This window comes from Drosophila albomicans, chromosome 3 (genome assembly GCF_009650485.2).
Source record: "Drosophila albomicans strain 15112-1751.03 chromosome 3, ASM965048v2, whole genome shotgun sequence".
Classification (NCBI taxonomy): domain Eukaryota; kingdom Metazoa; phylum Arthropoda; class Insecta; order Diptera; family Drosophilidae; genus Drosophila; species Drosophila albomicans.
The window spans coordinates 38,167,720-38,195,278 of NC_047629.2; the positions used below are offsets into that span (position 1 = coordinate 38,167,720).

A 27,559-nucleotide genomic window follows, 5' to 3' on the forward strand; every position below is an offset into this window, starting at 1 on the left:
TCAATAGCAATAACAACAGATTTGATTGCCTTACTTCAAGTTAAAACACCCAGTGAACAGCCATCAGCCAACAGCCAGCCCCAACACCTTATCTACAGCTTGTCAATTTAAATTGGCCAATTAATGTGCGGGCCATAACCACAACACCAAACAACCCAACAACCAACCAACAACAACAACATTAGGTAGGTGTCTCGACTTGCAAAACAATGGTGAAAAAAAGAGCGGAAACTAGAAAGCATGTGTTGCCAAATGCGGCAATTAAACCCTCTTTTAGATTATTCGATTCTATTGTTCGTCTTTAAATCGAAATTGGGTGAGCAGTTGAATGGGTTTTATATGTAGTCTGAAGTGTTTTCATTTAAATAAAATACGACTTGAAAGGAAATATGAGTTATAGTGCCAAAATTAAATTTCAATCAAAAAAATGGTTGCTAATAAAACTTATTTTTGTAAACAAATTTATTGAAAGAATGAGATGATTTACGAATTTTTATGGTGATTAAATAAGTTCTCTACTTATTGTCTGCCATATTACGTTTTATATAATTTGAAGTCATTTAATTCAAATAAAATGCACAGAAAAACTGAGATGGACTACAATCTATTGTAAGATTTGCCAAACTTCTTTTAAAGAAGTAGTTGATCATAAAACATATTTTCTTTATGATTTGCTATTTTTTGAAACATTGGTAAAGTTATTTGAGCTGCCTAATACAAATCTTCATTATTTAATATTTTGTAATATAATAGCACAGATTAATGTTGTTGCTTAAGAAATTGTAGTTATATATAATTTAAGTTAGAGATATCTGCAAATCTAATACGATTTTAGCTAATATTTAGATGTTTTATGTTGTTCTTTTGTGTACACATAACTAAAATAAATACGGAACTCACATAAAGTTCAACACTCTATTTAGGTAACTTTTATTTTATAAGCTTTCCCCTAATGTTGACTAAATTAACCTAAGCAATTTCTATAGTGACAATATAATATTAAAGTTAGTGTAATAAAACATAATGAATTTGGAAATTAAGTGCCCAATTTGCTCATTGACAGTTTATTATCCTAATACAGATAACACACTGGATAATAAATATTTCTGCACTATTTAATACGTTCTTAATATTAGTTCCCATTTATGGTGACTTTAAGAAATCATTCATATAATTAGCAATTGTACCAAACACTATTTTTGAATGAGTTTTATTTTTTAATCTTTTTCTGAATTATGACATTATTATAATATTCAGTATAAATATACCGAATAAATCACTGTTATTAAATATTCAGTATAGTATATCATTGGCATTCAGTATATTTAATAGTGCAACTATTAAATTTATATACTAAAGAACACAGTTCGTTAACATGATATTCTTGAAATGTAATTCGTAGGCAATACAGTATTCCATTGATTATAAAATAATAAAATGCATTCAAACTTACCTTGCTGACGAGCATGTCGTCGGCCTCGAAGTGACGGCCAAACATTTTGGGTGATTCTCCGGGAATCGGTTCTATTTTGATGCAAATCTCTTGGCCTTTACGGGCGAATTCAATTTGCTTGTGATTCGATTCAATGGAGGTGACTATGCCAATGTCCACAAACTGCAAAACAAGAAAAGAAATAACAAAAATATAGATATCGAAATAGAAATAGAGTGTGAATAAATAGGCACTAAAGACGGCTGGCTTTGAATGGGATCATTAAATTGTGGCATGTGCAACAGATAAGACAACAAATACAAAAGTAATTGCAACAAACATGAAATAATGCCGAAATAGTTGAAACAGAAATAGAAAAAAAAATAAACTCGGGTTGGGTTGACTTTGTTGGGCTTTAGTCAGACTTTTTGTTGTTGTTATCAATACACACACACATATACACACACACACAGAGAGACATCTGGAACACTTCCTTAACATTTGCCACTGATAAACGAGAGAGCTTGTGGGTGTTTTGGCTAAATGGGTGTTCACAGCGGGGTTAGATAACGCCCCCAAAGCGAAAACTATGCGACAACAACTGCTTGCCACACACACACACACACACACTCAAAAAAAACACAATACAGCTATCGCTGGGCAAAGTCATTGAACCAAATTGTAATATGTTTGTTGTCGTAACTCGTTTGCACTCAACAACAACAGCAGCAGAAACAACAACAACGACAACAACAAATTAAACACAGGAAACTGTCGCCAAGCCAACGCTGCCAGCGACTGCGCTGCCAGCGTCGACTGCAACGGCAACGTTTCCTGTGGGCGCCCCAATGGCGGCCACCTCGCCTCCCCTTGTCCCCCTACTCGCCCCCTCCATTCCCCCCTTTGGTTCGCCATTGCGTTCGCTTCGTTCGTATTTCATTCAAACCAAATAAATTATTGAAATTTTTTTTTCTTCTCTTTTTTCTGTTTTTGGCTTGTTGCTATCGGTGCAAATAGCTACAACACATTTACATACACAGGGAGACACACACACACATAAACTCATAGACACACACACACACACACACATAGACAACTTGTGGAGGCTTGCGAGGGGCGCATTTGTCACCATTTCCTGTCGTTGATTACTCATACGCTCCGTTTTCAGTTTTTCAGTTTTTTTTTTTTTTTTTTTTGGTCTGTTCGTCGCATTTTTCATTAAATGTGTTAATTTATTTCCATTTCCACACACATGCTAAGCTCTATAGCCCATCGAAGGGTTAATGATTATATCATAATCAGCTTTTTGCTGCACGAGCTACGAAAGCAATATAACTAAAACTAGCAGTTTTTTGTTCTTTTTTGATTATTAGTTTTGCGCTGCTCAACCAACAGTTTGCAATGTGTGTGTGTGTGCGTGTGTGTTTATGTGTGTGCTTGTATCAACGTTTATCTAAAAATATGATTTATATATTTTCTACAGACCGGATGTCGTCTATTTTCATACAAGAACAACAACAACAGCGACACAAAAATACGAGCAAACGACGCTCGCTGCCACAGCTTGTTTTATGTTTGCACAAAATCACAATTTATTAAACAATTTATGAGACGCACTCCGAATTGTTTGATAGATCATATTGAAGATTGTTTCCATACCACAAAGAGCAGCAGGATTATTAAACTCTTTGATTTATTTGCTAGGTTTAAAATGCTGCCAGATTGATTACAAGAATGTGTCACCAATGTTCTTTAACTGATTTTACATTTAATATATTATATTTATGTTATTTTTAGTATCTATATACATATGTTGTTATAGTTATATTATTATTTTAATAGTTTATCGAATTGAAAAAGGTAATTTAATAATTGTCAAACATCAGCTGTATTTAATTTGAATATTTTAATTTTTTTAACTATTGATTACAATTATGTGTCTCTAGTTATCTTTATCTGTCTCTACATTTATTACTCCTTATTTCTGTTGTTTTAGGAAATGTATTTTGAAGGTTTAATGAATTGAGAAATATAATTTAATAATTGTACTCACATTAATATTTTAGCTCATTATCGATATCTTTCAACCTTTCTTTCTCTATACTTTCTTTGGCTGACTTTTACATACTAAATATAATATAATAAATATACCATACATTCTATATTAGAGTATTAGAGTATATACTATATGTTATGTATAAAACATATTATTCATAATATAATAATATTATACAACTATAATAGTTATATTCCACTACACAGAATTAGTGTTATTCTTTCTCTACACTCTCTACACACAATTAATATCTCATATTACATCAAATATAAATCTTAGAAATTACTAACTATTCTATTCTACACTTTCTCATTTCATTTTCTCAAGTTTTCTCCGTAATTTGATTCTATCAAGCGTAAGTAGAAAATAATTGCTAGATCACCAAGTTTTCTCATATTAATGAGGTAAAAACCATAATTTCATTTCTCTCTCTCTCTCTGTCTGTCTGCGTCGTTGTCTTTGTTTCATTCTTTATCATGGTTGTGCTTTGTCTTTGAAGCTTAAACTGCAGTTGTCAGCAGGAAACACTAAATTAGCTGCCGGCTGAGAGAATTACGGCATTTCAACAAAAAAAAAAAACACACACACACATACACTCAATCAAATGTATGTTTGTGGAAAGGCAAATCAGAGTGCCAAAATTTGCGACATCCGTTGAGAAACAACCAAAAAAAAAAAAAAAATACATTCGTGAAACACGCTTAGTTTTAGCTTTAATCGCATCGCTCAAGAACTTTGTCAACGTCATCAAGAATGAAGACAGCCAGAAGATAGAAACTGTTGTGATGACTGCGCAGCTGCAAAGCGCCAAACAGTAGCCAGTAAAAATATAAAAGAACAACAAACTATTCAATGGAAGCACTGCTGTTTGCCTTGGCCAATGCATTTCAAATGAATTCGAGACATCAGCAAACACCAGAGAGGGAGAAGAAAGCTAAAGCTGCCTACGTCATACAAAGGTGAGTGTTGACTCTGCTTTGCTTTTGGGCGTTGATTCGAGTGTTTGCCTGAAGCCCACACTGCGAACAAACACAACACAAATTTATGCTGGTCAGCGAAGGTTTTCCAATCTAATTAAGCTATCTCCCCCACCAAAAAAAGAGAGAAGATACATTTGTATCTGCACACACAACAATTGTCATTTCATTAGATGTCCAGCGAGTTCGTGGGATTCTCTCAACAATTGAGAATAGTTGGATCTGAAGCTGGAGCAGCTGCAGCGCATCTGCAACGCCTCGGCACTTGGCTGCCAACCTCTCCGAGGGCTGTCAACAGCATTAACAATGGCAACACAACACCTATTGAAGCCAGGCCAAGCTATCAGCCATATGTCTAGTCATGCTCATTAGCATCCGCTGTGAATGCAGCCGACGCCCACATGGCAGAGTCTACTCTACCTATATAGATACATAAACAGAGCTCGCATCGTAGGTGGGGACAAAAGGCACAAAGGTCTCTTTGCTTGTCTCTCGTTTGTATACCAGCTGCCCAAAGGGTAGAAGGGTATGACACGTTTGTGGCTGCAGGCAGAAGTTATTTAAGAAACGTCTACTGCAATGGGGTCTTAATTACTTTGGCTGACTAACTGGTATATTTTGTAGACTATGGTAGATTTTGTACTCTGTGATATACTTTGTATTCTTTAGTATATTTTAGTACACTAGGGTCTTAGTTACTTTGACTGACAATTTGGTATATTTTGTACTCTGTGGTATATTTTGTATTCTATGGTATTTATTGTATTCAATGGTATATTTTAATGCACTAGGATCTTAGTTACTTTGACTGACAATTTGGTATATATTGTACTCTATGGTATATTTTTACCGCAACATGGACTTAGTTGCTTTGGATGACAATGTGGTATATTTTGTACTCTGTGGTATATTTTGCGCACTGAGGTATATTTTTGAATGTACTACTTTGCCGATATACCTAATATAGCTTTCAGTATATTTTTATTTTTATATAGTTAGTAGTTTTTGGAATATTTTATACTCTGTGGTATATTTTGTACTCTACGGTATATTTTGAATATATATATTCAGTATATTATAATTTGTATATATTTAGTATTTTTCGGTATATTAATATGGTATATTTTCAGTAAAAGGTTTTATTGAAATTGGGTATCAGGTATCTCACAGTCGAGCACACTCGGCTTTAGCTTTCTTACTTGATTTTTCTTCACTCTTTCACTCACAGGAAGTCAGTGGGATTCAAATTGAAGTATCAACTCAGGTGGGTGCTGCAAAGTGCCAACGGTGGCGAACAACAACAACAACACCAATGACAATGACAGCAGCAACTTTTCATTGATAACAACTTGGTCTTGGTTCTCCTTTTGGCCTGTTACATGTCTCTCACCCATTTTTTTATCAAATCGGAAACACTTATAGATACATTTATCAAGGCATCGAAATACGCAAGTGCAAAACAATAATGAATGAACGCAACGCAACGCAGCAAAGCACACACAAAGCAATCATAAAGTGAACCCCATTTAGGCCCAGTCGATCAATTGTGATAAGAATCTTCTAGCAACTGCAAATGCCTCTGATAAGCGTAATAACTAACAATCAACCAACCAACAATTGCAATTTCCCCCGCCTTGATTGTGATTGACCATCTGTTGTCTCGACTGATTGACTGACTGACTGACTGAATGTCTGTCGCACTGACTGATTGAGCACAATCTAGGAAGTGATTAGGCCAAAATTGAAATATTTCAAGGTGATCGAGCTCATTTATCGTTCGTTAGTTCAATGGCATTCCCCCGTCAATTGTAGTTCAAGGTCTAACCAAGTCTGTCAGAACATATTCCGAAATAAAGTATATGGCTTGCTACCAAAAACAAAAAACAAAAAAATGCGCAAACAATGAATGAATATGATATGGAGCGTAGATAATTTCATTTATTACTTTTATTCATTTTATATTTAATTCAGTATTTACGTATTTTTGCATTCATTTTGTCATTTCATTCATTATTATTGGGATTACAGGTGGCAAAAAAAAATTGATGAATATTTTTGTTGATTCAAATTTATTTTCGTGTAAATCCCCCGCGATTGACATTGAAGCCTCTATTGTTTTTTCCATTTCATTTTAAGTGAATGTGTAATAAGAAATACTTTTAGTATCAAGGTGAGGCATTTAAAGTGTGGAAAAATTAAATCAGTGTTTTTTGTTTGTCATCGATAAGATGAAAGTAGGAAAAAAAGTAAAGTAAAAGTAAGCCTTAACAGAGTGCTGATAAATTTTGGTGAAATGTTGATTTTCCAAAAAATCGTTAGAATATGTAATTTTTGCAAACGAGGTACACACAAAGGTTCATTGGAATATTTCATTTATGTAATCAAAGTGCAAAAAGTATTATTAGTATATATTATATTTCTGTAAGTAACGCACATAAAAATAATATCATATAATCACAAGAAAGAATCGTTGATATTTATCGACAAATAAATGCATTGAAGTTATAGTCTAAATATTACATTTTTGCTATACACAAATTTATTCGAATTAAAAATATTTCATTCTCTTTGGAATATTTACTTTTTTTTAATAAAAACTGTATTGTTTACTACGAAATATATACAGTTTTTAATCAATATCCAAAAACAATACCTTTTAACACTTAAAATATCAAATTTAGATCAGTTCATTATTAGTATAGAGTGTACGAAAGACTTTAAGCACAAATCTTTTCAATAATTGGAACACTTATTCAAATATGACTACATGCTTATTACTTTTTCAGACTATAAGCTTCGTTATTCTAATGTCTGTCTCCACAAGCTGAGCTCTCGCAAATGTTAAACGTAATCGTAATCATTTTCAATCAAACTCCAACACTTGTGTATTTCGGTTTCTGCATGACGCGTGGAAGTCGACTAATTGGCCACATGACAACCAAAAAACCAAAACCAAGAGACAAACAATAAAAAGAGGAAAAAAAGCCGGCCGACCATGCGAGCAGCCACAGCAGACAAACTGTCAGCCCTTTTTGGTTTATTGTTCTACTTTGAGAAAGACTCGTGGGCGTCGGCGTCGTCGGTTTGTGTTTGTTGCTGTGGTTGTTTTATATTTCAGTTTTATTTTGTATATATATATCTTTTTTTTGCAAGTTCTACGGGTTGCAGAATGCCAGACACGTACGATGGCGATGGCGATGGCGACCCGCCTCATCATCTCTCGTTGCGATTAACAAACGTCAATTAAGTATATTTATTTTGGGAGCGCGTGTAACCAAAAACACAGCGCAACAAAAAATAATGAAACGAGAAAGAGACAGAAGAGAAATGCTTTGCTCCAACGAAAAATGCGATTTTCCGCCTTTTGTGCAAATTCAGCATATCCGGCCAAGAAAACTGAAATGCGACGACTGAAATGTCGAAGAAGGCGACCAACTGACCAAGCGACCCACCAAACAAAACGACAGACGACGACGACGACGTCAATTCCAAGCCACAAAATGAAACAGAAACAGAGAAAAAAAAATTATATGGCGAGTAATTTGCTAATTACGCTAATTTCTTTTGTTGTTGCTATTCATTTTCATAGTAAAATATACACACACACATGTGTATATAAATGTGTACTGTGTGTGTGTGTGGATATAGCTGCAAATACAGAGCAAAAGCAGACGCAGCTACAGATACAGATACAAGAGGAGGAAGACAGAGCGCAAAAAAAAAGCGCGTATCTAAGCGGATTTTATTATCTTATCGCGAGCCTGAATGACTTTCAGTCTCTTCACATATGCCAGTGTGAGTGTGTGTGTGTTGAGTGTGTGCGTTTTTTTTATGACTGTGCAAACTACACTCGAAACATGAAGCGCTCTAGGCGGTCGCCTAGCCAAACAACAGGAAATAAGCATTTTTATGAATGAAACGAGCGAGATACAGATACAGATACAGATACAATTGCAGCTACAGATACAGATACGAGATACAGATACACAGCACAGCTGTAGCAATAGACGAACACACAGCTCCACTTACAGTTTTACGTGCAAAATGTTTAGCTTAAGTGCAAATCCCAAAAAATCATTTCGTTCGAATATTTGTTTATTGTTTTTTTCGCTTTTTTTTTTGGCGGCGCACTTTATGATACACATACACACACATGTTTACATATGTATCGCGCTATCTATGTGATATGTGTGAATCTATTTCAAAACTTGTTTTTATAGTTTTCTATTAGCGTAGATTTCATTCATGGGCTCTTTGCTGTTTGTTGCCTCGCTTGCTGTTGGTTTTATGGTCTGTTTGCTCCATTTTACATTATACGCTTTTATTATTATGTATGTATATGTATATACGTATCTCCATATATATATTTTTTTAGATATGCGCCGCCGTTTTGCTGTTGTTGTTGTTTTAGCTGTGCTGCGCCCACACAACAACAAAAATTTCACCATTAAAATTAAATGTATTCAGTGATAAGCAGTCGTGAATTGCTTCAGCACCATTCATAACTTGGCACACACATGAAATTTCCCTTTACTTCCGGCCGCTAAGGGCAGAAAAAGAAGCAGCCAACACCTGCCCAGCCTTAAGAACTTCCTCCAGCCCCTAAGGTTATTTGCTGTCTGCACTTTGTTCACTTCCGACTTGGACGAAGTGTTGAGTGTGATCAACTTTGAAATACCAGCTACAGATTTACAATAAAAGGTAAACAGTGCGGTAATGTTTTTAAAATATACTAAATTAATATACCAGAAATCTCTAAATTATATGAAAAGTTATATATTACAGTATATTTAATATATCAATATACCACTATACACAAAATATATCATGGAGAACAAAATATACCAAAATATAATTTAGACTAGTAGAAGTAGTAGGTTGGTATACTTCATATATCGATATACCACAATGTACAAAATATACCAAAATGTAATGTAGCCTTAAACTATATCTTGAACAACTTTCAAGATATTTTTCTGATTTTATTAGATTCTTCATTTTGCCTGTTCCATTTATTTACGCTTTGCCAATAAGTTATAATACCCTTCTAACCTTACAAATAGCGAGTATAACGAACGATAGAGAGAGACCTTCAAGTGTTTTACTTAAATTTGGAGCGGTTACCTCATTTTCCTATCTTTCATTCACAGACACACTCATTCATTCATTCATTTATTCATACTACACACATTCTTTCTTCATCTACGTGCGGAAGCATTCACATCCGTTCTGCCGCCTGGCCTGCTTCCGTTCTAAGGCAGTTGTTGTTGTTGCTGTTGTTGCTGCCCCGCTGTTGCTGCCTCAAATTGCAGCCCGCATCTGCTGCTTGTGCTGCTAAAATCCGCTTCCGCAACGCCTCAGCTGCAACTTCTTTTCCATTTAATTACTTCTTCCGATTCTTAGCGATGTTTCTACCGCCTTTCAATTGTTGTTGTCACTCCCATTGTTCCCGCTTAACGCTCTACTCAAATTGCGCCTTTGTCGCACACGTCTCGTATTCATAACAATCCCCTTAGCAAATGCAACCAAGCAAATTTAAGAACGTAGAAAATAAGAATGTTTTTCGGATTGAACTGATACGATTAGAGGAGGAAACAAAAAATATTACACAGAAAATATCTGTAATAAGCAGGAAAATCTTCATTTAAATACAATCTGTTGACAATGAAACATCTATTTGACGTTTTTTATAAATATTTAAAAAGTAATAATAATTATTTAAAATTTGTTATCAATATCTTTTTATTTCCCATACTTTCTTTTTACCTCCATTTATTTATTTTTATATATAATCATTTTGAACTATTTTGTTTTAACAAGAATAATTACGATTCATCAATCAATAACAAATATTTTTTATAGTTTTAGTTCTACTATCTTTTTACAGTATTATATAATATTTTATTTATTAATTTTCAATAATTTTTAAGTAATTCACAAAGAAATATTTTGGTTCCTCTTTGAATGGCATAATATATTTATAATTACATTTCTGAATTTGTAATTGCTTTACAATAAATTATAATCCTTCCATAAGTCAATGTTATTATTTTTATTTAATACTTCGTTATTATTTTATGCTTTTATAATTTATTTTTATATATCATTGACAAGTTGACAATATAAATTTGACAAATTTAAACCAAGCATTCTCTACAAATGAAATTTTTCCCTCTTCACTTAAGATCGTCACTCTTTCCCTTTGTTCATTCTTCCATGCATTATGCCTTGAAAATAATCTCGACTTTAGTTCTACTTAAATGGCGTATGAATGTAGTTTATAAATAGTCGTTGGTTGGTTGCATTCGTTTACCACATTCCCAGGCCAAAAAGTTACTAAGGCGGCGAACGGAAGTCAAACGCCCATGTGGTCTTCTTAGCAATGCAGAGAAGCGTATCAAAATCTTTGCTTGAAATGCGATGGCACAAAACGCGCATATAACTTAAGTACAAGGGATCCCCTACATATATATACTACAGAGAGGGGAGACGCCCTTTCACAATGGGCAAAGCGCGAAAAGGGAAAAGTGCGAGGCAGTCAATGTAGTCAACGTACTCGCACTCGTAGGTAATCAAACCATGCCAGGCCCGGCGGCATTTAATTAACGAAACGAAAAGAAACAAAAACCGGCAGCACATTGAAAACAACAAAAAAACAAAAAGCTTTCATTTCCGGTCGAACAGCACTTGTGCAGACAACAACAACGACAGCAACGAGTAGCTGGGTATCAGCAGAGAGCGCCAACAGCAATAACACAACTCGAGGCATGAATGAAATTATTAAAAGATATCGATCGCCTCGGTGCGATCTTGCCACAAGTGGCAAGCAAGAAACAAGTGGCCAGCAGCACAGGAGCTTGCTCAACGGGTAGCACATCAACCAACATAAAAAAAACAACCTACAAGATACAGATACTACATCTCAAGCAACGAGAAACTGCTTCACGTCTGAATTAACAAAACTTTGTTCGATTCGCTTTCTTTGAGGTTTGTTTTTTTTCAGCCTTGCTTTTGGTTTTTGATTTCGTTGCTGTTACTTTTTCAGAGCTTGCTTCAGAAGTCACAGCAGACTATTTAGCATTGACTACATAGCTAGGCATCCACTCAATGTGGATATATAAATTACTTATAGTAGACACTCACTCGCACTCGCACTCATTCATTCGCATTCATTCATTCGCACGCAGCCAGCATATGCCAAGTGATTGTCGGATTTGGCGCTGAGCAACGCCTCCAACTTCCGTTCGCTGTTTAGCTCGACTTTTAAATGCAGCCAGCGTAGAAAATGAAAGATACTCCCCACCGAAGCTGAAGCCCAAGCCTAAGAGACGGTGTCGCCCCGTTTTAGATACCCTTGCCGATATATGGGCATATCAATTTCATTGCTGCCCTTGTTGGGCAACTGTGCTGTTTCCAAAAGGAAGTGTTCGGCCAAGTGTTGTAAACATTTTTACGACCGAGATATGCCATCTAAGCGAAGCATAGAATATCAATCGACAGAGCATTATATGATCGTTAAAGAGTATACACATTTTTATAGTATTTAAAATGCAGTCTTGTAGATCGAAGCCAAGATCTTAAAAGCAGATGACTTCCTGTGATTCAAGTGCATAAAAGGAATTGAGCTGAAATTTATTTTATAGTTCTATCATTTTAATAAAGTTGCTGAGCGTACTTAAATGGAAGATTCATACTCTATATTAAAATAATAATCAGAGAGTATTTAAAGTCAAAAACAGAACCCTAAAAATCTCTCGTAATCAATGCTAAATAGCTCTCGCCACATCCGTCTAATATATGCAAAAACAAATCTTAAGAAATTTGGAATAATTTCCCTAGTCAATGGCAATTTGTCATTGATAAAACAGAGCTACCAAAAAAATAATAGTTTTGTTTACTGAAACATCAATTAGTAGCACATAATTTAAGCATGCGCTCAAAAACTTTATTGACATCTTAATAGATTGCTAATTTATCAAGTTATCAAAAAAACTTCTTCAGCTCAAAACGTGATTGAGAAATCAATGAAATTATGATTGATAACTAAATCGAAAACTATTATAAAGTAGTGCCTAAAGCAATCACTTCTTTTATGCATGTAATAAAAACCAAAACGAATCAATATCTTTACATACCCTTAACATATCGAAATCAAGCCCAAACATATTGACCCTCATTAGCCCCAAAGGCAACTGCTGTTGTCTCAAATTACATTACACACTTTTGACACTTTGCAGTCGGGGGGCAACAGCAAAGAGCAATTGACCCAGGGTTAAGATTAAGGGTTAAGGGTTGAAGCACGCGCAACGAGTGAGCCAAATTGTGACCAACGTCGGTCATCGATCGTGTAAGATCCACAAAAAATAAAACGAAGGAAAAGGAAGTGGTTTTTAAAGCACTGGAGAACAGTTGGTCAAATTGCGTATGAGAACGGAAGTTTTGGCATACAACGAAACAATTACAGCGGCGCTGAAACAAAGGGCGAGGCTACAAATTTCAAGCTTCAAGTTGAGGGCAAGCAAGTCAAGTCTCGCTCTCTCTCTCTGTCATTACAGATTTAATTATATAATTAATAAAGGCAATCAATGGCAATGGTAACAGCAGTGTAGTGTAGTGTAGCCTCGATCTGGCCCTATGCCTGACCATCTGGCCATCTGGCAAACAATCCAGAGAGACAGAGACACGCACACGCTTTGTATCTGTTGCTGTCTCTGGCTCCAAAGGAAGTTGGACCCCAAGTCAAAATCGACGGAAATCGCGAGGCAAAAAGGAACAGCAAAAACAACAACGATCAACATTGGCGACAAAGCAACAACAACAACACCGACAACAACGACAGGCTTCGCAGAAATAAAGTAGAGTTGATTGGGGATAGACTGGGATGATGTCGACGTTTGCCAGCACAAAAGGGATGGCAGCTGTAAGTATCTAAGAGATGCGCGAAGGGAGGGCACAAAAATCTGTATTAATATACTTTAGAAGCAGCACAACAACAACAACAAAAAAAAAAAGAGGAAAATGTTTTAAAAGAATGACGATGAATGACGGGAAGCGCACAGCTTAGCTGCGCTCTGCTGGATAATTGAGGAAGTTATAATTGCCAATGAAGCCAGGCCGACCAACGAAGAGTCGAGGAGACCAGTTCGCAGTCGACAGTCCACAGTCGACAGTCCAGTTGAGTCCGGGGAATATCAACTCTTCGACTCTTTTCGCTTCTTCCCAAAAGTCAAGCGCAGAGGCGCAAAGACGAAGGCGAACCCTTTTTGCTAAAAGATTCTTGTTTGCTGTTGCAGTAGCAGTAACCATTCAAGTTGTCGTCGTTGTTTCTTTTCTTTCTTTCATTTTTTGCTGCCGCCAGAGGAAACAGTTATTGTTGTGCTGGGCGGGGGAAGAAGCAGAAGACGGGAAACAGGACATGTCTGCGCATAAATTGCAATCCGAAACGGAAGGACAATAATTGTGCCTCCCCACAATCACATTCATTTCATTTGCAAGCAGGATGCGCAAAAGGAAATGCAACAACACGACACCGCCGACTGAGAACTGAGACTGAGACTGAGAATGAGACTGAAATCAAAGACGAAGTATCTCAGGAATTTGTTGTGCAAAACGAGCGTCGATATTTGAAGTTTCTACATAAATATCTAAATTGATATACAGAATTCTTAAGCGCAATTGCAGCACGAGAGCGCATTGGCAAATAAACAATAAGAGGCGAGTGTAGCGCTGCAGACACAACAACACAGCACAACAACACAACACAACACCAAACACAACACGCACCTGTGTCAACAATGAAAGCCTCGAGAAAGAAGTCGACTACACAAAACCAAACACTGAGAAACCAGCGCCAGAACGACGCAGTTTAAAAAGATGGGCCCTTATACACAAACACACACTAGTACACACACACACACTTCGTATCTAGATACTTGACACGCTTTTGAAGAGCTGCAGAGCAGTAGAGACAAGGATTTTCATTGTGCAGCGGCGTCGCAATAGTTAGAATGAAATACCAAATGAGAAGCCTGTGGACAGTTGGACAAATGGATGGATGGATCGGTGGATGGATGGATTGTATCTACAATGCTTGGCCATTCAATGAATAACCTTTTGTGGCAAACTCGCGCAGAAAATAGTTAAATATTTGCCGCGACCGCGACTGCGACTGTGACAAACAAAAACTCAACACTTACCTCTTTGCTGGGCACACAGATTGGCGTTCCCACTTTGACTATGCCATTCTCGACCATAATGCCCATGACGATCGGATCGCGGCTGTTGAATATGAATTGTGGCAGTATCTGTGAATTGGATATAAACAGTAGATGTTTGATCAGTCTGTTATCGATAGCGCAAGGATTCTATAAAAATTCGTAATTTCAACTCTAGATAACGAGCTGAAAGTCTGGGAAAATTTATTAAACTCAATTGTATTGCGAATAACATAGAATTTGCACATGAAAATAGTTGGATTCTTCAGATGACACTATATAAAGATTAATGACATTTCGATAATTAGTAAAAAATTTATCGCAATATTAGTTAAGCTATAGTATAACTGAGAATATATTCAAATTGTCTCCAAATTGACTTGCCCCAAGTTTCTAGTAAACGGAAAACTTTAATAAAAATGAGAATACTAAAAATATATAACTGCTGAAATTGTAAATATATGATTTATTCATGCTAAGAACATCATCATCATAATTCAAAATAATATCTCAGGGATCATAACATTAATTACAATTTAGATTTATAGTCATTATATACATATTTTATTTCCAGACTTAATTCCATCTAACTAGACCAAATTAACTCTATTTCTGCAGCGTAGACAGCTTAGGTTGAAATGTTGCTGCAGGCAGCAGATGAAGAAACGAGCTCAGCTAACTATATGAAAAAAAGTGGCACGAATGCAACGGATGGGGCAGGTTAATAACTTAACTAAACAACGTCATTGTTAAGGCAACAGCATTTGCTAGCCAACTAGCCAGTGGACGACTGACTGAAGCATAGAACTCGTGTGGCAAGAACAGCTGTGTGCTGTGTGTCCAATTAACAGCACAGTGGGAGACGAAGACGACGGAGACGTCGACGATGGAGATAATGATGTTCCTAAGCTAGAGGTCTAGAGGGTCGACGATGCGACTATAACCTAATGATTAGCTATAAATCAAATACGGCTGCTTTAGCATTATTTGAGCAGGAAGTGTGGACGTGAGATGCAAGCGTCGCGAACAAGCTTTAATCGCTGAGTTTCTTGCGCAGACGCAACAGACGCATTATTAGACTTGCAACTCAGCTGGAGTTCAACCACAAATCGGGTTGATTGCATTTTACACCTGCAGCTTTTGGGGCTAATTACGTTTTGAATACTCTCGAAAGGGAATTGAAATTGTCTTTGCTTTGTTCTAGTTTCATTTCACTCACCTTTAGCTTGCAGGGGAATACGGCAATGGAACGGAACTCTTCTCGTTTCTTTGCCTTCAGCTCTTCACGGTAGGAGGTGAACTTGTCGAACAGATGATAGATAATGTCCGCTTGGAAGATTTTAACACCCAACGAATCGGCCATTTCCTGTGCCTCGCGCTCCACTTTCACATCGAATGCCAAGATTGTTGCATATCTGTCGGCGTCAAGAAAAGAAAGAGAGGCAGAAAGAAAGAAGAGAGATGTGTTGGTTAGTGAACACGCCACGGCAATTGTGTGCAATTAAAAGGAAAAACAAATTAAAGCATCTACTACCAATTATCATGATACATAATAATAATCATTATCAACATCAACATCCACATCATAGCAAAGTTTTTCTTGTTGTTATTGCTGTTGGCCACTCGCCTAATGATCTTGCCACATGGTGGCGGCTGTTGCAACCAGGAAGTCAAGTAATAATTGTGATAAAGCCAACGTTCGTTCTTGCAGTTGCTTTAGCTAAGCTTCAGCTTTAGCTTCGAGCTATCTATCCACTTGCTTTCAGAGTGTGTGTGTGGCAGGAAACCGTTGGCATTAACCCAGTACGTGCGACTGCGGCGACGCGACGCACTGGCGACAGGAAGGGACAACATATTATAGCCATGGCTACTCGAGACTTTTGGCAACGCATTACAAGTATTTTTATACCCGGCAGCAAAAGAATAAAGAGGGTTATAAGCTAACAAGTGCAACGAAGAAAGGAATTGGAAAAATCAAGCATTCAGTATTAAGTTGTTAATTTAATAGTATTCGACTTAATAACTATAAATCATAAATAATATAATAATACTCATAATAATAATAATAATAATAATAAACGGCATAATTCGTATTTTGAGTATAATAAAAGTTTTGATTTAATACGATATTTAATACTATAAACTTCAATCGGGAATCTAAAAGTTTCAAAATTACCAAAATCAGATATTCCTGGATAATTTAGATATTAACACCGCTCCGCTTTTAATTCAGCGTATTTAACCGATATTTTTTTCTGTGTCTATTCTTAATGAACATCAACCCTCGCTCATATACTTTTATTTACTAAAATGCCAATATAAATTTTGAATATTCTTGTAGAATAATATTTACAGCGCATCTCTAGTCGTAAAATGAAAACTTCTACAACTCTTGCAATTAGAAATGCCAATAAATGTTGCACATGGCCAACTTCTGATCAGACGATCATAATATATATAATTTATTTGGCGATAGCGAAGCCACAACGCATTGGGTGGGTGCATTTTATATTAGTTGAGAGTGTTAAAAATGCACATAAAAGGCAGTTAAAGATTTTATTATGCTGCTTGCCAGAGAGATAAATGTGGACAGCCAAGAGGCTTGAACTTCCTCTTTAAAGGAGGCTCTTAAACAAATTTCATGATCACCTGCGGCGTAAAAAGCAAAATTTTATGGTTTAAAAATTCCGCGCGCATAAGAATCTTCAATAAATAAACGGCAACACATAGTAAAAATGTAATATTGAGTTTATAGCCTGACAGTGCGACTTCGAGACGCATATCTGCAAGATACGCACACTTCACTTCACGAAGGGGGAAAGAAGGGGAAGGGGAGGCTTGGAGAGTGCTTTAAAAGCATGCATATATAACTCAAATGGCTGCGCATGCGCAAGGGCCGGAAATGTTCGGCAGCGGAAACGCCACGTCTATTACATGGGCGTAGTAGATACACGAGTATCTCTCGCACTCGCAACTCGTATGCAGATACAAATGTATCTCGAAAGCCGCACATTTCTATTTTTCATTTTTCATGCATGTTTGTTGTAATTTGAGCGCAGCGCACTCGCAGAATTATGTGTGTGTGGGTCGAACGAATTGTAAATGTATCTCATATCTGCATCTGCATCTACGTCGGCATCTGCATTTGTATCTGTATCTGTGTGTGTGTATCTGTGCAGTCTCTGTCGCTTTTGTTGCTGCCAAGCAGAGCACAAAAATAGTTGCCGCTTGCCGTTTTGCAATTGGAAACTTGTCATTAGGAGACGCGGAGACTGCGAGGTGGCCATTTGGCATTTCATTTCCATCACTTAACGGCAAAAATATAATACAGAAAAACAGAAAAAAAAAACAAAGCACAGAGAGACTCTAATGAGATAAAGTCGCCGTCGCGGACAAGGCAAATATTTAAAGGGCCGGCACATATAACAATAAATCATGAGGATCGCTGAGCCTGGCTGGAAAGTGCATTTTCTGATTGCCGCTAAATGAATCACTTAACCCAACCACAGCAGCAGCAACAGCATCGGCAACAGCAGCGGCAACAGCAGCGGCAGCGGCAGCTCGTGTCGGCTTTATCACACGCTCTTCAAAGAGCCGCTTCATACTCTTACAAGTCTTTTGTTCTCCACTGAGAGATCTCGAAATCTGGAAGAGGAGTGTGTGTGTGTGTGTGTGTGTGTGTGTGTGTGTGTGTGTGTGAGGCGCAGTCGTCGTGTTAATAAAGTTAAGCTGCAATAAAATTGAATCGTTCGCTTCAGCAGCTCGGTCTTAAATGCTGCAAGAGACGAACAGAGCTACAATGTTGTTGATATAACACAATAATATGTGATCTGCCTGTAAATGGGAGTATATCAACGACGGCCAGCAGCAGCAGCAGATTGCTTATGAAAGTGCTGCTGTTGATAGCCTCGACTGGATAATGCATCATAAAAGGGTGACTCCATAAACTTTAAGCACATTTTCAGGCAGCTCTCGCATGGCATTCGAGATATCATAAGAGTTGCCACAGAAGGCAGCTCGCAGTTAAGCAGAGCTTTGCTTTTAAGATCAACAATAAGATGCAAGCACTGTTAAGTATAAGTATATTATAAGATCATAGAGCGTATCGTAGTATGACGACTTTTGGAAAATAGTTCAAGCTATAGAATGATCTTCAAAATATGAATTAGATATTCCTTATCTTAAGTACAGAAATCCAACCATCCAACAACCCAATTAAGAATTACTTTGTAGCTATAAAATTGTAACTATTTTAATTTATTTCTTGTACTTACTGTGCTTCATGCTCCAACATAGTCGATGCCTTCATCACATCACGCTTGACCACGGGACCAATACGAATGGCAGAGTACTGCAAAAAAAGATAAAGTTGAAAATATAAAATTAGCATTTCATTGGAATTTATTAATTTAATGTTTGATAACAACAGATTAAAAAATATTCAATAAATACTCAATATTTTGGATTTATCTTCTAAAGAAATTTCTATAATAGCTCTGCTAACTTTTTATAGGAAATTACTATTTTAAAGCTACAGTTTAGTTTAAATTTAGAATGTATTGATAGATTGCAACCTCGATGAACATTTATTTAAAATTTGAGATAAATCCCAAACATATTTCTATAAATTCTATGATAACCTCTGCAGAAAATTGTAGTGCTAAAGCTGCAGCTTTAATATTACATTTATCTTACAACACCTTCATTAGCTTAGTTGTTTTATTGGCTTATACTTCTGCAATTTTAAAATTGCAGTTGTAATAATAATTTTTTATGTATAAATTTGTATTAGTCTAAAAATATAGGAATAATTTGTTAAAGGTGTTTTATATATTGCAGATGTTTGTAACATTAGCTTAGCTTTGATTTGATGTTTTATATTGCAGATATTTGTCACATTAGCTTAGCTTTGATTTATTTTTGGACTAATTTTAATAAGAAATTAACTTCTCTCTAAAATACACTTAATATATAAAGAAGAAAATAACATAATGGAAAAAAAATAATAAAATAGTAGTCAAATCTTGCCTCAAACATTCATTTCATTAACTCTATTTCAAAATTAACGGAAATTTGATAGCTTGAATTTAAAATGTCAGATTAAAACATATCTTAAAATGAACAAAAAGTTGACAGAAAAGAACAAATTACATAGCACATAGTACTGTACATAAAGTACACCCCCCGCAATCAACTGAATTCAAAACTAGATAATAGATATTAGGGCAAAAAAAACAGTAGAAATAAAAAAGAGTTTTACACTAAACTGGCATAACAATAAATGAAATCGGAAGTTTATTGTTGGTGTGCAATTGTTCGGCAGTACAATAGAATAGAATACGATGCGATGCGATGTGCTATGCGTAAAATGGAACGATAATGAATGTAATTGTAGAGAGCGAGCGGACAAACAATCACGAGAACAAACAGAACGAGAACCAGAATCAGAATCAGAATGAGAACGCGAATGCTAACGAGAGTCAGGCACGATTGCATGCTAAAATGGCAAACGGAAGTGATAGCGAAATGCGACAAATTATCCACATGGCAACCGAGAGCAATAAAATACAAAATCCACTTCTATATAATAATCGAATGGCTGGAAAGATGTGCTCCCAAAATTGGTGGTAGGCGTTGCAAAGCAAAATGTAAAGCTAATTAAACAAAGCAAATGAAATGGCAACGAGGTCAAAAGGTAAAAGGTCGCACTTCGCCTGCTGCTGCTGTTGCTGACGTCAACGCATCATCAAGGTTCGCAAAAGCGTTTGGCCGAATAAGGAGGTCATTTCTGCAACAAGGGCGTTGCCAGCAAACTCGTCTCGAATTTCCCTCCATCTCCCAGATATAGCTGCATATCTACACACTCGGTTCAGGTCAATCCGTTCAGTTGAGTTCAGTTCGTGTCAGTTATTCTCGTAGCTACTTAATTTGTTCAGCTTTCAACTCAGCACGTTCCGCTCAACTTCCGTTCTACGATATATGTATGTACGATGTTTGTACCTAAGTATCTATTATCTTCTTTTTGGGCTAACTTCCTTTTGGCTGCCTTCGCTGTTTGATTTCATTAAAAATGCGGTCGCAACGTGTTTATGAATGAAAATTAAGCAATAAGCTCTTCAAACTGCCATTTGTTTGTCTCTCTCTCTCTCTGTATGTGTGTGTGCAATGCAGGAAGAATTACTTCCGCTGTTTTCGTTTCTCGTTTTTCGTTTTTTTTTTTTTTTTTGTTTTTTTCTTCTGTTTTCATTTGTACGTATGAACATTTACTCATTCATTCATTTACTCATTCACTCGCTGGCTGCCTGGTCCGTTCACTCATTCACTCTTTTTTTCGTTTCTATACTCTTGCAGTTGGATATAAGCAACTGGACATGAAATTTGACTGGGCAACCAAAAACATTATTTGAAGTTGACTAAGGAAAAGTATTGAATTTATTTAATGCATGAAATTATATTAGTCCACAAAGTAGTATACAATTTTAAAATGTGTATTTGATGAATTTGACGCTAATGGAAATTGAATAAGTGGAAAACGTTATATAAAATATTAGTACCCCTATGAAATAATAATGATTATGTGGATAATCAATCTAAAAGCATATACCTCAAATAATTATAATATTTGTTATTAAAAAAAAATTATAACACAACATATTAATCTTATTGTTTTGTGTAGGAAAACTAAAAACTTAAATGTTTTTTTTTTTTGATTTTTAACGTTTTACTTTATGCTTCTTCTATTTAAGAAGAAAAGATTTATCGTTTGTTCTTTATAATACGAAAAATTTGCAAACTTTCGTTTATAGTATTATTAAATTGAAATACTTTAGAAAGATAATTATTATTATCATATTTTTCGAATATTTTAGATAGATTTACAATTTTTGTTTTGTTGTATATTTGATTTACAAACCGAGGAGAATGGAATGCTTGATTTCGTATATAAAATTTCTTTTATATTTATATATTCCACTCAATTTTAATACATAGAAAAATGTATTTCTAAGAAGGGTATTTATGTCGTCTTCAATGCTTGGCAAATAGTGCTCGATTCATATGTCAGTTGTTGTTATTTTTTGTTCTTGGCAGCAAAACTGCGTCGCATTAATGAAAACGTTGGCATTGTCTGCTTCTTTGCGCACTTCCTTCCTTTCTTTCTTTTAATGCCGTTGTGGTTGTGAATGTGTAGTAGATATAGACATATATATATGTATGCTGATCAATGTTGTAGTGGTTGTAGAATGAATGTAGTGTTTTTGTACCGCAGAACGCAGAACATGAGAAAAAGCCGCGCACAAAATTAAATTCATTCATTAAATTCAGCAAAATACAAACAAGAGACCTTCCAAAGGCGTAAGAAAATCGTAGACCGAGACCACAATAGGAAGTGAAAGAGAAGGCGCGAAAGAGAGAGAGATAGGGATAGAGAGTGAGAGGGTTGTTCCGTTTCCAGCTGCTTTTTGGGCGATTCATGAATGAAACCTTAACTTGAAAGCTACACACGCTGCTTTTGCGTGTTGTCGTCATCCGTTTTTGGCGCCTTTTCCTGCCAGATGGAAGCAGGAGAAGGAACAGGGTCATTGCTGGTGGGGTAATGGGAGGAACTGTTCTTGGCCTTGTCAACGCCACCTGTTTTATGTCTCTTTTTAGCCAAGAGGTTTTTGCTGCTTGTGACGTTGCCAATTGCGCACAACAAATTTGCAAAGGCCAATTATTATTTTGTTGCTTCATCTAGGCTGCGTCTTTCCGCCTTCCATCTCCCTCTCTATCTCTCTTTCTCTCTCTCTCTCTCTCTTGGATTTTGCATTTGGGTCTCGTGGGCGTTGCGTGTTGGCATCGGATTGCATTGCATTCGCATATTTGCATGCAACTGCGTCTCGATTACAAATTGTTGCCAACGCTTTTGCACTAAGCATGAATGGGTGTTGAATTTATCTGTTTGTGTTTGGCTTGCAAAACCTCTCAGTGTTGTTGACTTTTAATTAAAATGCACAGGGGAATTAAATTACCTACACATCCATATCAATGCGAGTAGAGTGTGCCAACTACAACAAGTATGGGTACTCGTACTCATACTCATACTCGTGTATTCACACTTGTACTCGTACTTTGCCTAGTTGCTAGCAACACAGCTGACACTCAATGACGTCGTCGCTTGGGGCTCAGACCCAACACAATTATGGCAAAAGCAACTGCAACAACAATGCTTAGAAATGGGCGATTGCTGCATAATTACGCTTTCAGACCAAATACCTGCATTAAACAAAACAAACTCAAAAGGCAGCAGCCACTCCAAGTCGCATGCATTTTTTCCTATTCAATGCACTTTTTCGTAAAGCATACATCGACTATTTTAAGAGGTTCGATACAATTCAAAAGTAACTAAAACCACAGACAAAAAGTGATATTAACAGAAATGGAAGTTTAAAAGCAAATACTATTTATAAAAAAAAATACTAAAACAAAAAACTAAATATTGCATCATTTAAAAAAAAAGCTTCAAGACTTTCAAAATAATTTAGAAAAACCATATAACCAAACACGCAAAATTAACAGAATGTTAAATATTTATTTGTAAAAATACTGTGTATTTCACTTGTATATATTTTATACAACAAAAAAGAATTGAGATTTATTCATTCATTCATTCAAGAATGAATTAAGTAAAGACAGTACAGGTAAGTAAAGTAGAATATTCGATTCGAACTACAGAGTTCAAAAGATTAAGAAATACATCTCAATTTCAAAAGGTTGTTAAACTAAATATTAATTTAAATTATATGAAAAAAAAAAAGAAAACTACTCTTAAAAATATGAAAATTCCAGAAAATCTTTTACTCTAACATTTTTCCCTCTATGATCTTAGATTAAAATATTCTATATTTTCATTTTAGGTTCGTTTAAAGTACGCGTCTTTATATAGTTGCTAAATCTTTTACTACATAGACAACCCAATTTCCTCTTAATTAAAAGAGCATCAACAGTTCGACACATCCTAGACTAATTTATTTATTTTTCTCGAATTGCTGCTGGCATTTGCTGCACAATTTTTCATTCATGAAAGAAAAAACGTCACGGACGGACTGGCAGGCTCAGCTCCAAGCTCAGTTGGGTTGTTACGTATATTTTTTGTGCAATTTTTCATTCATAAAAGAAACACAGTTAAGAGACAGAAAATGTTGGCATGAATGAAGACAACAATAACAACAACAGCAGCAATTGTTGCGGGTGTTGCTTATGTGGGTACAAATACCTAGGCCAAAATAAGCTGGTCACAGGGTATAGAAAAAGAAAAAAACGGCAGAAATAACAACGATTGTATAAGAAGCAACTGCGACGAGGTGGAAAAGCTTTTTTATGAATGGCCGTACTGTCAGTCAGGTTGGCTACAACAACAACGACTACGCTATATTTGGCCGTTAACGACAACGGGCCGCAAATGTTAATGAAGCCGCTTGGAAGTCAGTTGGCAGTTGGCAACAGGCAAAACTGGCAAACGGAATTCAAGCAAAGATTTCAGCCCAAGCCAATTGCATAACAACAACGAAGATGTGAGTGTGTCTGTGTACGTGTGTGTGCAACTGTGTATATTCGAGTTGTCTTCTGTTTTCAGTCCTCAGTTTTCCGTCTCATAAAAATATGCAGGCAACACAGCACAAAACAAAACAAAACAGCGAACCACAACTCGATGCCAACTCGAGTGGCGTAATGGGAAATGCAACTGCCCAAATTTGATTGCTGCAACTTAAGGTTAATTGCAATACGGATGCCTAAACCTACAAACTTCAAAGCTATTATAGTAACTAAGATATTGAATCTGCATATTCGTAAGAATATAACATTATAATCTTCAGGCAGAAGTTTAACCTAAAAACTAATTCAGTATTTAACAATCAACAATCTGTACAACAAAATATTGCATTTACAAAAATAAAGTCTATATATTTGACATTTATAATTTTATGATCAATCACAGAGATTCTACGCTGACTTATTAGTTCAAGCTGTTAGAAAATTATTACTTTTTAATGATTAGATTTCTATAATTTTCAACAAACTTTTAAAAGTACAAAGGTTCTAAAAGGCACACCAAAAGCTTTACTATTTCTACTTTATATTGTTTATATTTAATTTCAGGAATTCTTTATTAGCAACTATGTTTGCAGATCAAAGTAAACAAATGCTGTTTGAACTTGAAGCATTTTTTATATAAAAATTCTAGTGCAATTTTATGAGGCTGGTGGAATTTTAAACAAAGTCAAATTCTTCTTAAGAACTATCAAACAATGAAGTGAAGGTCTTCTTATTTAATTCTAAATACCATTTGAAATTAGATGAGCTCGATTTGAATAATACGCAAGAACTTATTTGAGCATGTGACTTTTAAAGACACATCAACATAACTAAAGGCTTCACTATTTATTTCAAAATAATTAAATTCTAAATCAACTTCAATCAGATGCAGGTGGATTTATGAAAAGATATAAGTTATTAATATCTAAAGGTTATATTATTAAATTTTAATTGCAATTAGAATAAGATTCAAAAACTTGTTAGGAAAAACAAATATTAGTCTTTTAAACGTACATCAAAATATCTAAAAGTTTTATTATTTAATTCGAATTGGTATTAGAATAAGATTCGAACGCTTATTTGCGGAGGTAAATATAAATTTAAAGACACATCAAAATATCCAAAAGTGGTATTATTCAATACTACAAAAATGTAAATTTGAAATGCAAAATAAATGCTTGTTTTTGGAAGCCAGTTAATGTTTAATATCAGCACTTGCAGCGCTATTAATTTCTTGCCATTTCCGGTCTGAGATTCCGGCAGAGAGTTGTGGGTGTGAAATTGTGTTGTGTTGTGTTGTGTGTTGGGGTCGTTGCATTTTATTTTTTTGGGGCTGCTGCCAAGCCAATTTATACTGAGCGGCTGCTAATGAATTATGGTTATTTATACAAATATTATGGCTATTGCTTTTCTAAGTGAAAACTGTTAATCTCTAGAGTGTGTGACGCACGCGTCCCGCTAAACACATGGCGGACAAGAAAAGAGATAGCATAGGAAAGGGAAGAGAAGGGGGAGAGGGGAGGGGCAGCAGGCAGACAGCAACAAGTGCAATTAATTTTTATGAATAGAAAGAGCAGCATTGATCCGCTTCTGCTTCAGCTTCAGCTTCAGCTGCTGTGGCTGTGGCTGTCGATACGCCCTGCCGCGCCGTGTTTAATTTATCGAAATGTGTAGCAAATGTTTATTTGATCAATAAAATGAATTACTGTGCGAGAGCACAGTCTCTGTGTGTGCGTATGTGTGTGTGTGTGTCTGTACAAACAAGCAACTTGTCTACCAAAATGAATGAAACAACAGAAATAATAACAAAGGCAACAACAAAAACAATAACTTTTAAACGCCGCTGAGTCGTCGTGGGTCGCAATTAAAAGCAGCGCAAGTGCCAAACACGCAGAAAGAGACAGCAAAGTGGGAGAGAGCGGGAAAGAGAGACAGCGACAGCGACAGTGAATGACAAGAGGGAGATCGGTAGTAATGTATGTATTTGTAATTGATTTGTTTTCTATACAATTTATTGTCTGGCTGCTGCTGCTCTTTTCTTTTATTTTTTTCCTTTTTCATTTTTGGAGACACTTAACTGAGCTTGTTATTGTTGTTGCAGCTTTGCTGTCGACTGTTTGCTGTTGTCGTATTGTGAATTCATTAAACGCGACGCGCGCTCAATGAAATGATGCATGAGGTGCAAGATTCCGAAAACAAGATACACAATAAAAAAAAAAAACATTTTATTCATTGAATATAAGCAGCGAAAATGTTGTTGCACAGCAAATACTCAGACTCAAAAATGATAATCCCCCCTTAAGCTCGAAAAAAAAGATACTGCTTAAAAAAGTGAAGTGGTGAGAGTTAAAACTTTTAGACTATAAGCAGAAAGTTCTCTTAGCTGATATTACACACTCTCAGATACTTTACGATTTACGTAAAGAAAGAAAGAAAGATGCCTTGAGGCTAATACAATAATCATAAAACTTTTCGAGAAAGATGGTGCAATGAAAATTAGTTTTATAGAATACTATAATAATCCTAAGAAAGACAAAAGAATAAGTAATAAGAAATTGTAAAGTTTTTCTCTAAAAGTTTACCAACTACTCTCATAGGGAAAACATTATTCACAGAAAATATTTTGAAGAATTCTTAAAAATTTCCAACACGTTCCAATGAAAGTACATGAAACATTTAAAATAGAAAAAAATGCTCTGTAGATTAGAAGCAAAGCTACTATAAGAAGAATTAAAACATGTTTCTAGCTAGTTAAGATATTCTTCGCTATCAAATTATAGATTTATGTTGTGTATTGTATATGGAAGCAGCTACTTATAGAGTACTTCCTATCGAATGAATCAGATACAATGAATACAGTGATAGAGGGGGAAGAAGCGAAGAAGAACGCCCGATAGCAGCCTCAAGTGTCAATTTATTTGTAGTACACATAATTCACAGTTTTTATTCCCTTCACTTCCCCCTCCTCTCTCTCTGTGGTTCCATTAGCAGTCTAACATATATCGCACAGACACCTATCGCCTCGCATCCGCACAATATTTTATGGGTTAACGCGATTTGGCGACGTGTCTGAAATCAATTTTTTGGCAGCCAACAACAGCGGCCGAACACAGCAAATAGCAACAGCAGGCGAACAACAGCAACAACAAGTGAGTTAAATGACAATTTCCGGTCAGTCTGATCAGAGCCAATATAAAAATTTGGAATCCCAGTTCGTATTTCATTCATGGCGTGGGGGCTTCAAATAATTACGCGAACGCAACCAAAAACAGATACAAAATGTCTATACTATAAATGAAATAGTTAC

General features: G+C 35.8%; 1 protein-coding gene across 2 annotated transcripts in view; it reads right to left on the reverse strand.

Annotated features, from left to right (window-relative positions):
- LOC117572176 (eukaryotic translation initiation factor 5B) overlaps nt 1-27,559 on the reverse strand; it is a 39,079-nt gene that overhangs the window by 3,824 nt on the left and 7,696 nt on the right. Inside the window, exons 5-8 of one of the 2 annotated variants that reach the window (XM_034254827.2) lie at nt 18,954-19,030; nt 15,899-16,094; nt 14,662-14,769; nt 1,454-1,615 (exon numbers count right to left, since the gene is read on the reverse strand). In XM_034254827.2, the coding sequence (XP_034110718.1) occupies nt 1,454-1,615; nt 14,662-14,769; nt 15,899-16,094; nt 18,954-19,030 (543 nt within the window). Of the gene's footprint in view, nt 1-1,453; nt 1,616-10,671; nt 10,693-14,661; nt 14,770-15,898; nt 16,095-18,953; nt 19,031-27,559 lie in introns of those variants that run through there. The other variant, XM_052005719.1, reaches the window with a different exon arrangement.